This window comes from Sminthopsis crassicaudata, chromosome 6 (assembly GCF_048593235.1).
Source record: "Sminthopsis crassicaudata isolate SCR6 chromosome 6, ASM4859323v1, whole genome shotgun sequence".
Classification (NCBI taxonomy): Eukaryota; Metazoa; Chordata; class Mammalia; order Dasyuromorphia; family Dasyuridae; genus Sminthopsis; species Sminthopsis crassicaudata.
Window position 1 is genome coordinate 237,384,950 of NC_133622.1, and position 12,872 is coordinate 237,397,821.

At 33.2% G+C, this 12,872-nt stretch overlaps 1 protein-coding gene across 1 annotated transcript; it reads right to left on the reverse strand.

The window, feature by feature from the left end:
* Positions 1-5,516: 5,516 nt before the first annotated feature.
* LOC141547382 (vomeronasal type-1 receptor 1-like) lies at positions 5,517-6,413 on the reverse strand. Its single transcript, XM_074275826.1, has one exon. It carries the CDS (start codon positions 6,411-6,413, stop codon positions 5,517-5,519), a length of 897 nt encoding a protein of 298 aa, XP_074131927.1.
* Between the last annotated feature and the right edge of the window lie 6,459 nt (positions 6,414-12,872).

A 12,872-nucleotide genomic window follows, 5' to 3' on the forward strand; every position in this document is an offset into this window, starting at 1 on the left:
TTACTCTGTCTCTGCCTCGGAGAGTGGGCTTCTGTGTCTGGACCTGAGAGCTTCTTGCTTATATGCTATGCACTGATTATGCACAAGTCATTTTATCACAAGCAAACCATTGTTTGTTGTAGGATTAAATCAATTCTAAAATAGATTTAAACATTGTCTCCTCAATTCCACTTACTACCTTGTTTCAATTTCTGCCCTATAACATCTCCTTGTAGTATTAGATTAATCATACTAAATCATGCTAAATTAGATAATTAGATAATTATTATCTCTTTCAGTTCCACTTTCTTAGTACCCTGTAAGAATCCTAACATATATGCAAATATAAATTGTACGTGTCTGTGTGGTTGTGGGTGTATGGTTAGTACTTACTATTTCCCTAAAGCTCAGATATCATTCTGGAATTGGAGATGTGGAGAGATGTACCAAATACGTATTTTTTATTTGTTCCTTTTGAATTTTCCAAATACATGTAGAGATAGTAATATCTCTAGTAATATCAATTTTAGATATTTGGAGTTCCAATTTTTTCCTCTCTTCCCCTCCCAAAGAGAGCAAACAATCTATTACATTGTATGTATGTATGTGTGTGTGTGTATATATATATATATATATATATATAATATATATATATATATATATATATATATATATATATATATATATATATATATAATCATTTTAAACATATTTCCATGGGCAAGAAAATCAGAATAAAGGAGAAAAACTATGAGAACACAAAACAAAAGACAAATTTTAAAATAGGATATTTCATCCTCATTCATTCGTCTTCATAGTTTTTTCTGTGATTGCAGATGGAATTTTCCATCGAAATTTTTTTGGGAATTTTCTTGGGATTACTGTATTGCTGAGAAGGGCTCAAGTCCCATCACAGTTCTTTATCACTCAATGTTTCTTTTGCTGAGTTCAATGTTTCCATGATTCTACTGGTTTTATAAAGCATCAGTTCATTTATCTCTTTTCAAGCTTTTCTGAAATCATCCTAATCACCATTTCTTATAAAACAATAGCTTTCCATTACCTTCATCTATCCTCATTTATTCAGCCATTCCCCAATTGATGGGTACATCTTGCTGTATTTTTGTCCTCTCTTTTTACATCTCTATTCCCCTCTCTCCCCGAGTTGGCAAGTGATCCAATTTATGTTAACCATGTGCTCTATACATATTTCCAGATATATGATGCTGCACAAGAAAAATCAGTTCTAAAAGGAAATAAAAATGCTAACTCATTTTCTTAAATGGTGTGAATATCTTCATTTATTTAAAAACCTTAAACAGAATGATGGTTTCACTGGTACTCAGTTAATGTGAAATAAAACACTTTTCTACAACTTCCAGGGAGAGATCCTTAAAAAATTAACTCCACACAGGATGGCTCCTTAAGTTTTGTAAAAATGAAGATTACTTCAAATTTCCATTTGGACCACATTAAATATTTAATATTTAGCTTTGTGTCTCTCTATACACAAGTGAACATCTCTGAGCTGGCCATTCCTAGCATTGTTTTTGAGATGCTCAGAATTCTCACAATCTTCATACACTATTGCATGGCCATCTTTTCTTCACCTGTGAAAATATCATCCAACCTTTGAAGACACAGCAACATTGGGTTTTGGGAATACATCACTTTAACTGAGAACTATGCTTTCAAAGGGAAGAGGCATGGCATGTTTGTAATTTCTGATCATGTCAGCATTATGAACATATTCTCTGATTCTTAGAACTGTGAATTTGTCCTCCATTACTCCTCCTCCCTCTCTTCATCCATCCTTTTCCCCAAGTTTGCTTTCTGTCTTATCATGTTCTCATGAAAAGTGCTGGATGAAATTTTACATACCATGATGATTGAGTTTAATGCAATTTTTTGTTCCGTTATCTTAGCTATAGCCTTCAAATTAAATGGCAACTATATTGTGCTTTCTGAATCCACTTCCTCTATCCTTCTCACCAGTGCCTCTGAGGAATCTTTAAGAATTTTCTCAAATATCTCAAACAATCAAATTCTCTTCCCTCCCAGTCAACCATCTTGGTGATTAAAAAATGGAGGCCAGTTGTGGAGAGTTTCTTTTCCCTACCTCCTCTAATCTGATTTTATTCATATTTGGTCCATCACATTCTCTTTCTTAACTCCAGTTCTCTTTTAAAATTTTGTTTATTTGAAAGTTAAATTCTAAATAAAAAAGCAAAATACAGAAAAGAAATAATACATTTCCATGTTCATAGCACAGCATGACATGATGCAAAATATGAAACAATAAATGCAATTTTGAAATAAATATGCAACAAATAGTTCATATTATGTTCAGATTTATTCAATTTTCCTTTGCTTACTTGTAAGTTTTATTTATTCGTGTAAATTTTTTGCATTCATCTATTTTCCCTTCCTTCTTTTCTCTACTTTCAGAAGAATTCAATTTAATGTAAACATGTTTATATATATATATATATATATATTTGTATATATATATATATATATATATATATATATATACTACATTTCTACATATATTCTGATATCTATAATATCAAATATATAATATATACATTCATATACATCAATATGAGGCGGTTCCATGCTTGTTTATCCTCTTTTTTTTTTGAAGTTGTGTCATAAAATCCTTCATAAATACAAGTCTTTTTTTATTTTCCTAAATCCACCAATTCATCATCATTTGCTATGACATAGCAATATTCCAAAACCATTCAATATAGTTTTTTTAATATTCTAAAGCAATATTGATCAATCATTTAGAGTTAATTCTCTGATTTTTCTTTTTTCATAAATCTAATTTTGCTTTAACTTTGTCTAAGATCAATGATCATTTACCCTTGCTTTTCTCCGAATAAACTATACTCTTAATCATTATTTTTCTTTGTTTGTGTCCCTTATTTCCTATCACTCCCAATTCCTCTCCTTTCCTTCTACCTTCAATCTTGATTTACTATATGTTATCTTTTCCCACTGACTTTTTCCCTTGCTCTTGAGCCAATTTGTGTTAATATACACACACCTGTCTACACTATTCCAATTACTGTTATTTTATTCTCTCTCCTTATTTATAAATTAAAAAAATATATACCTTTTAGATACATACATATACACACATACACACACACGATGTATTCTTCCTTCTTTTACCTATTCCTACTGGGAATAGAGAAGCCTTCCTCCCTTATCTAAATATCTGTAGCATTTTTTCTAGCACCTCCTTCATATAACATAAGTATTTTTAGAAAAAAACTTTTTCCTAAATTGCTTTTTCGAAACACATCATATGTAAACCCCTCTTCAAGCTTACCTCCTTTCTAAGAAGCCATGTGTATGTTTGTCTGTATGAATGTTTGCATATATATATATCCTTATGTATGTGCATAAATATGTGTGCATATATGTATGCGTGTACTGAATATGGGAAATTGCTTTGATTTTCTATCTATTTTTTATAATTGGTCTTGTTTGTCTTAGTTCTCAGTTGAAGTGTGAAGGGATTAGAGTGGGTGAATAGGAACCTAGATTGTGGCCAATTAAAACAGAGAAAATGTTTTGTAAGTTCAAAGGGGTACATAAAGAATATGCCGCAGTTTTATTTCATGAGTTTTATCTAGTTCCTGGATTGCTTCTTTTGGGAATAATCAGATTTTTGGGAAACCACATAATAATTGGGCTCTCTATTGTCATTTATTTGCTTCTCACTAGGTTCTGAGACAGCAGGAAAATAATTTTTACTTTGTAATCTCCTATCTCATGTCAGTGTCTCCATACTCAGGAGAGATTTAACTGTGGTAATCATTTTTAGGTGATGAATGATGATTATTCCATGAGAGAGGGGGCCTTTCCCTGTACAATTATTTCCCATTGCAAGTTTGGGTTTTTACTTTTTTACTCTGAATCTTAAGCACTGAGTTTTTTGTTAATGTAAAATATCTAGCTTGATGATCTAAGGACTGTTACTAAAATATTTAAAACCATTATTTCCTATGATTAGAGACGCCAAAACTTTAGATTTTGTCAGGAAGTAATTTTTAAATCCATTGGATGACAATATAACAAGGAAAATATGCAGCAGATTTACTACTGAACCTCTCAGCCAGTCATTCTCTTGATTTGGAGGCTCCTTTCTAGCCAGGGAATATTAAGGAGATGGCCTCTCTCCTCCTCAAGTAGAAAGAATGGGGTGTCTATCACAGATTCCTGGGTTGTCCAGGAGTCACAGAGACAGAATCTTTGCCATGTGCACAGCAGAACAAAGAAGATTCCAAAATGTGGAACAATATAATTTGAAGAAAGCTTATATAATAAACACTATGTATTATATTCAGAGGGGATCATCTTTTCTTTGCTACATTGTAGGTTTTTCTGCTCTTTGTACATTTTTTATTTTCTTCTTTTCTACAAGCTTTTCTATCCCCCAAGCGTTCTACAATTGAGCAAAGATGTATTCATATATATATATATATATATATATATATATATATATACATACACTCATACGTCCATCTCTCTCTCGTCTCTCTCTCTCTCTCTCTCTCTGTATATATATGTATATATATCTATCTATATATCTATCTATTTATATGGATGTGTACATATATATATATATATATATATATATATATATATATATATATATAAAGAGAGAGAGAGAGAGAGAGAGGTACACATCCATATAAATAGATCCCTATATTCATAGACATAAATGCATTTGTAGACATTTCTGTAATGCCATTCTAAGCTTGTTTGTCATGTGTCTCTGAACATGATTAACATCATCCTTTGTAAATTCAACACTTTCCATATTTTTCTAAATCCACCAAGACATTATTTTGCTACAACTTAGCCTTATATTATCCAGCTATTTTAAGCAAGCTAAAACAATATCGGTCAATATAGTTGACCTATAGCACAATTTTTCTCTTTTGAATAAAACTGTTTTAGCTTTATTTGTGACTGAAATTAATCCTCACTTTTTGGTAATAAATTGTGCGGATCATTATTATGTTTGTTTGCATCTCTTATTTTCTTTCACTTCTGACTCTTCTGCTTTATTATTACCAGGGATTTTGCCTTGGTACTACTTTAACAATCTTCCCTCCAAGGTTCACTCCCTTTTTTTTCTCTAACTCCTACTCTGTTCCTCCTTCTTTATCCAATTTGCATAGTCTACAAACCTTATACCAATCCCATCTATGCCCTCCATTGTATTCCTTGCTCCTCTTATTTCTTTATGAATTTAAATACTTTTTATATTCATTTGGATATATTTTGAAAATATATTCAATCTGCTCTAGTTGTCCAGAGGGCCACAATTCTGCTCCCAGTCTTGAATGTTTTTTTCATGCTCTACATTTGTTCTTAACTACTCAAGTTTGTGCAAGAAATCAGAAGAACTTGGAAATTTTTGAACTACTATGCCATCATCCCAGAATCCTCTGTACATATTCTATATGGATAGGCATTACATGATAATGGAGATTCAGTAACTTTTCAAATGCTTAACAAGCACAAGAATTGGGGACCTGCTTACTAATGCTGACCAGAATAAATGGGCTGACTGTTGGATAACAAAGAACGAGTAGCGCTGAGGTATGTATCATCCACATGTTTATGGATTTAAAATACAACATACAGATTATACAAATGGGACTGAATGTATTAAACAAAACAAAGGTGGCCACTAGGAGCAGGATAGCTTTGGTTGCCCTCATTTCAGGGGATATTTTTGTGGAGGTGCTCTTACTATGTATGTGATTAAGATTTCTCCTGTGTCTGTATAGGATTAAGACCATATGGACACTAGAAGCAGTCATGAGACCTGCAAAGAAAGCATCATGGACAAATGTTATAATTTGAAATTTTATATGATTATTATTATACACATCTAGAGTTCCATACCCAGTCCTGCATCCATCTTTACTGACTGTGCTGTTCTTTGGAATATCATGGCGTAGAAATATATGCATATGGAATATTAGATGGAAGATCCAACATAGAACAATGCATCTAATGATGGTCTTTGGTGCTTTAATTTTCAGCTGTGCCCACATGGACTTGTTGGGACTAATAGTAATGGCCTGGAAGACATTCGAGAGGCAGGTGCTGTTTAAGGAGAGACCCCGGCTTAGCCTCTGCATATATGTAATGATTTTAATCCCAGTCCTGTCCAGGACACATTTTACCTTCCAAAGCCTTGTTATGGTAGGTATTCCCACAAAGAGAAGTACCATGGCATTGGAAAAGGCTAACTGGATGATAATTACATTTTTAGGTCTTACTGTATGAGCAGTCAGGAAATTAAAGGTGTTTAGGATGAAGAGTTTTAAGTTCCCCAGGAATCCAATTCCGGTTAGTTGCAGGTATACTATCCCCAGAATTTCATGCAAGGTCAGCATTCTTTACCTCATGAAGATGACTTGCTGCCAAACTCAAGGCGACCTATGGGTAAAAATATGAAAATATGCTTGTGACATACTGTGATTTTCCCACACAACTTCCATGATTTCCAGTATGAATATGCAGAATGAATTATTTCCAGAGAGCTAAGATTTACCCAAAGAATCATGAACAGCAAGAAGGAGAATAAGAATCTCAACCCTTGCTGTCTAACTCTGAAGTCTTTTTTCCAGCTTAATTTGATGCTGCTTAGATAATATTGTTGTTCCTGAAGGGCAGAGCACTTATTCAGCATCATATGGAGAGGATTATTTTTAATGAATGAACAACTAAATCACATGTATTATTAAACTCAACCAGTATTGGGCACCATGCAGAAGTAGGGAAAAATCCTTTGGGATCACCTTATTTAGGTGGCAGAAACCAGGATTGAAAGAACTCTGTTTGCACATCAGTGCTGATTTCTGAAATGGCAGACTCTGCATGTGAGAACAGGGACAGGAGAGCCCGTATTCTCAATAAGTGGTATTTGCATCATTTTATTTTGTCCCATTTTTTCAATAGAGAGAAACATTAAGGAAAGGTAATGGATCAGGACAGGGAAAAGGTGAGAACAGGAGCCAGGGGTCTTTATTGTCGTAGTGCTTTCCCAATCCAGGGAGAAATTGCTGATTCTCAACATGCCAGGTTAAGTCATTAGACAGGAGGCAATTCCTGTGCTCAGTAACAGATCTAGGCTTATATGCCAAACATGCTATTTCTCAAGACAGTGACAGAATAAGTAAAACTATCCCCTTCCCATCTTCTTCCAATGTAACCAATACCTGCCATATAGGTGCTTACAGATACTTTTTGGACAAAATATTTCAGCATCAGAATTTCTTGTCTATTAATTTCATACCGATCTATGCCTTTGACTGAGTTAAGGTTAATGGTTCTTAAACAACTGTCACAACCCCATTTGGGGCCTGGTTACTGAATGTGGGTGTCATGAAATTATGAATTGCTATCAGTAACTGTTGGATTTTATACTTAATTTTTATATCTCCATATATGAATTAGCATTAAAATTTCTCAGGTGAAAGGCTAAAAGTGGGAAACGTTTAAGAAGCCCTGCCTGAAGTGAAGCCCAGAGCAGGAAGAGTTGAGAAATATTCAGGCGGAACTGGAGCAGATTCAATTTCAGTTGTAGATGGCATTTGATGCCTTATTCCTTTTCCTTGTGATGGGAAGTGTTATTTTTTGGATTACTGCATAAAGATACAGGAATATTAGTTTGATTTTCCTTGAATCATTCAGTGTTTTACAGTTTTCCTTATAACTATGTCCTGGTTTGCCCAGATTCCTTCAGATCTTAGCCAAAGTCTTATCTTTTTGAAGATGTTTCTTCTTGGTAGCCATTATCTAAACATTTTCTCTTTTATGTATATATTATGCCTTCTTCTCTATCCTTATCTCTCTCTGTGTCTCTGTTTCTTTCTCTCTGCCTCTCTCACTCTCTGTCTCTTGCCTGCGTTTGCCGTTTTTTGCATGTTGGGGATCCCCGTAGTCTTTGAACTTCTTGAAGCAGGCAGTGCTTTTGCCTTTCTTTTCCTCCTCTCACTCTCCATTGGGACAGGATCATTGCTACTTTGCTTTTTGAGTGGCTGACTTTCACTTAGCTCATGCAGTAAGATCTTATGCAAGGCTCTAAGCATCTAATCATTGATTCTTTCCTGTTATAGAGATCTCTATCTCAGGTACTAAGGAACAATCACTTACCAGGTCAGTCTCTGTCATTACAGCAGAAAGTAGAACAGCAGCAATCTGTGTTGAAGCAGGAAAATATGTCTGTATGACTGTGTGGCTCATATATAGGGGATGGTCAGGGATGCAGTTATTGTGCTGGATGTGTCTGAGCTCATCTCCCCATTAGGGCTGCAATTATCATGTCATCTGCAGAGAAATGGTACTATTTGCCTGGGTTAACTGGGACCCATTTATTAGAAAATGAAATTTTATCCCAAGTGTTTACATTATCTAGAGTGTTGATTTCTTAAAGTCTCTAATGTAGCATCCATGAGCGAAGCAATGAAGATCTGTCAAGTGACTTGCAGGAAGATGCAATAAGAACATGTGAGCCAGAGCATTGTGCACCTAGTTCATGTTCAGCTTTGGTTATAGATGAGTCTCTCTTGTATAATTGATACCATTGGGTCTGTCTTTGAGGACTGTCCCAATAAACTCCCTATTTTGTATTCTGACAAAGTGAAAAGAAATTAAAAGTCTAGTGCAACCCCAGAAAAAAATGAGGGCTAATTCCACATTAGGAACTGATGATCACCTCTGGTCATGGTTACCTCAGCTTCTAACACTTACAGAAAAGGAGGATCAATGCTTGGAATAAAACTCATGCAATATCCTGTGGTTTGCTTTGTTGGGAACATCACACTTCTTTTCCCAACTTCTTTCCCTATGTAAGCAGACTTGAACTTCTACATATTTTCCCCCTCTTGTCTGCTCTTATTGGGAAAGAAGTTTGGAAAAGAAGTGTGATGTTCTTACCCACCTCCTCAATCCACAGGGGATTTCATGAGTTTTGTTCCAAGTGTTGTTGCTCCTTTTCTGTAGGGGATAGAAGAACTAACTTCTTAATTCTAGAATTTCTTTAATTACCAATGGCTACTTTTCTTCCCCACCTCACCACGTAATGAGCCTGACCTGCATTTTGGAATGATAAATAAGTGCTTGTCTTCCATGGACAAGAACAGTGACATTCCTTGCTGATCTAAGTTTCTCATATGCTATTTCTCCTTGCCTCATATTCCTCCTCAATCAAATGTATTCAGCCGTACTATATACCAGTCATTGGGTTCATATATTGTGATAACAAACGAAAAGAAAAGGACAATTCCTATTCTCAAATATTTTCCATTTTTTTGGTAATGTATGAGAGTTTATATATATATATATATATATATATATATATATATATATATATTTACATTTGTTTGTATATATGTATATATAAAACAATTACAAAATACTTGTCTGTTTTGTTTTTTTTAAAATTTTTTATTTTAAACACATTGCTTCATGAATCATGTTGGAAAGAAAAAATTAGACCAATATGGAAGAAAACCATGAAAGATATAAAAACCAAAACAAAACAACAACAAAAAAAAACAGAAGAAAGAATTGAACAATAGTTTGTGCTGATTTACATTCATGTTCCGTATTTCTTTTTCTGGGTTTAGATGGCATTTTCTGAATTGCTTTGAATCATTGAACTACTGAGAACACCCACATTTTTCATAGTGGATCTTTGCACATTCTTGAGGTTGTTGCATATAATGTACTCTTGGTTCTGCTTGTTTCACTCAGTATTAGTTTGTGTAAATCCTTCTAGGCTTTCTAACATTAGCTTGTTCATCACTTTGTATAGAATAATAATATTTCATTACTTATATGTATTATAAGTTTCCCAGTGATTTCTTAATGGATAAGTTTCTACTCATTTTCTGATCCTTTGCTACCAAAAAAAACCCCAAAAAACAAAACAACAACAACAACAACAGCAAAACAAACAAACAAAAAAACAAAAAACAAAGAGCTGCTACAAACATTTTTGCATGTGTGGGTCCTCTCCTCTCCTGTATGATTTCCTTGGAGTACTTATCTAATAATGGAACTACAGAGTGAAAGGGTATGCCCATTGTTATATCCCTTTGGGCATAGTTCCAAATTGCTCTCCAAAATGTTGAATCACTTCATAACTCCACTAACAATTCATTAGTGATCCAGTTTTCCTATATCCCCTCCAATACTTACCATTGTCTTTTTCTGTTATGAAGTATGAGGATCTACTTTGGAGTTGTTTTCCTTTGCATTTTAGAAAAAAAGTAATAAATTAATACTGGTTTAGAGCATGTTTTTCATACAAGTATAAAGGGCTTTAATTTTGTCATTTAAAAATTGTCTGTTCATATCCTCTGACCATTTGCCCATTGTGGAATGACTTTTGTTCAGAAAAATTTTGAAAAAAATTATCCCTTTTCAGAAACACTAGCTATTAAATATTTTCCCCAGCTCTTTAGTTACCTTTTAATTTTGTTTCTGTTCAGTTTTGTATGTGCATTTTGTTAATATAATATAATCAAAGTTGTCCATTTTGTCTTTAATAATGTCTTCTATTTCTTAATTGTTCATGAACTTGGCCCTTCTTCAAAGATATAATATGTAGATTAGAACAAAAGGCTTGACAATTGTCAGTGTTTAAAATTACACATGTATATATCTGATAAGTAAAACTATTAATAAAAATTTAAAAAAATAAAATAAAAAAATTGCTTTGGCTGCATGCCATATTTTTTGGTATGTTGTCTTGTTATTGTCATTGTTTTGGATGAAATTTAGGATTGTTTTTGTGATTTGTTTTGTAACCCATCATAATTTAGAATTAAATTATTTAATTTCCAATTGGTTTTTAGTCTACCTTTCTCTTCCCCTTTATTGAATATAATTTTTATTGTATTGTGGTCTGAAAAGCAAACATTTTCTATTTCTTTTTGAGGTTTATATGTCCTAATACACGGGGCATCATGGACCTAAGATATGGTCCATTTTTTGTAGGTAACATATCGTGACAAGAAAAAACTTTAATTCCTTTTGTGACTCTATTCAATTTTCTCTTTAGGTCAATCCTATCTAGATCTTCTAGCACCCTATTAATGTGCCTGATTTCTTTCTTCTTGTTTATTTTGTGGTTAGATTTGTATGATTCTGAGAGGGGAAGTTTGAGGTTTCCCAGAAATATAATTTTATTGTCTATTTCTCCATGTAATATCTTCTCTAGATATCTGAATGCTTTACAAATTTGGTGCATATACATTTAATATCATTAATTCTTCATTTTTTCATGAATCCTATATCAAGATGTACTTTCCTTTCTTATCATTTTAGTTATTTCTATTTTTGTTTTTTCTTTATCTGAGATCAGAGTTCTAGTGCTGCTTTTTTTATTTCCGTTGAAGTACAATAATAAATTATATTTCTTCCTTTTATCTTTACTCTGTATCTCTCTGTAAAATGGGTTTCTTCCAATGTGTTTTTTGTAAACTTGTTCTAGAATTCTCTTTTTTAATCCACTCTAGTGTGTCTTCAGTTTTGTATGAAAGTTAATCCCATTCACATTCACAGTTGTGATTACTGGCTCTGTATTTCCCTTCATCCTATTTTTGCCTGTCTATATAGCGTTTTTCTTTCTTTTGACCCTGTCCTTAGTAGCATTTTTTGAACCATCACATCTCTCCCTTATTTCCTATCACCCCCCCCAATTTTTTTTGTGTGTGTTTTATCTAATCCCACCTTGTATTTTTTCTTCTATTACTCTCCTTTTTTCCTTTTTTAATTTTTTTTTACTATTGCTTCTACCCTCTTTTCAATGAAATCTCCTTTTCTTCCTTCTTTCTCCTCCTTCTTTATAGGGTTAGATAAATTTCTATATCCAAGTGAATGTTTGTTATTCCCTCTTACAACCAAAAGTGATGAGATCAAGTTTCAGGCAATGCTCATCCTTTCCTTCTTTTCCATTGATTGTAATAGGTCTTTTGTGCTCCCTCATGTGATCAAATTTGTCCCATTACACCTCCCCTGTCCTCTTTTAGTACAGACTTTTTCCATTATTTAATATCTTTCTTTGATGTTGTCACATCAGAGTCCATTCAGAACTATACCTTCTGTCCATGTGAGGCCCCCTACTGTCTGCTCTAGGAATAGATACAAATCTCAAGAGTTACAGATCCCATTTTCTGACCTAGGGATGTGAATAGTTTAACATTTAAATTATTAACATATGTATATGTGTGTGTGTGTGTGTGTGTGTATGTGTATATGTGTGTGTGTGTTTGTGTGGTTGTGTGCTTAGAGCTTAACTATTTCCCGAAAGCTCAGAAATAATTGTGGAATTGGAGTTATGAAAAGATATTTCAAATATGTATTAACTCATTTTATTTATTTTCAATTTATTAATTAAATGTAGAGATAGTTTTCTTTTTTTTCTTTTTTAATGTTTTAATTTATATAGCTTTTTATTTACAAAATTTATGCATGAGTAATTTTTTTTCATCATTGACATTTACCAGAAACCTTTTGTTTCAATTTTTTCCCTACTTCCTGCTACCCTTTCTCTCAGATGGCAAGTGGACCCATACATGTTAAATATGTTAAAGTATATTTTAAATCAATATATGTATACATGTCCATACACTTATTTTGCTGTACAAGAAGAATCAAACTTTGAAATAATGTATAATTAACCTGTAAAGGAAATCAAAAACTCAAGCAGACAAAAAGAGAGGGATTGGAAATGCTATGTAGTGGTTCACACTCATTTCCCAGAGTTTTGTTGCTGGATATAGCTGGTTCTGTTCTTTATTGATCAAATGGAAATGATTTGGTTCATCTCATTGTTGAAGATG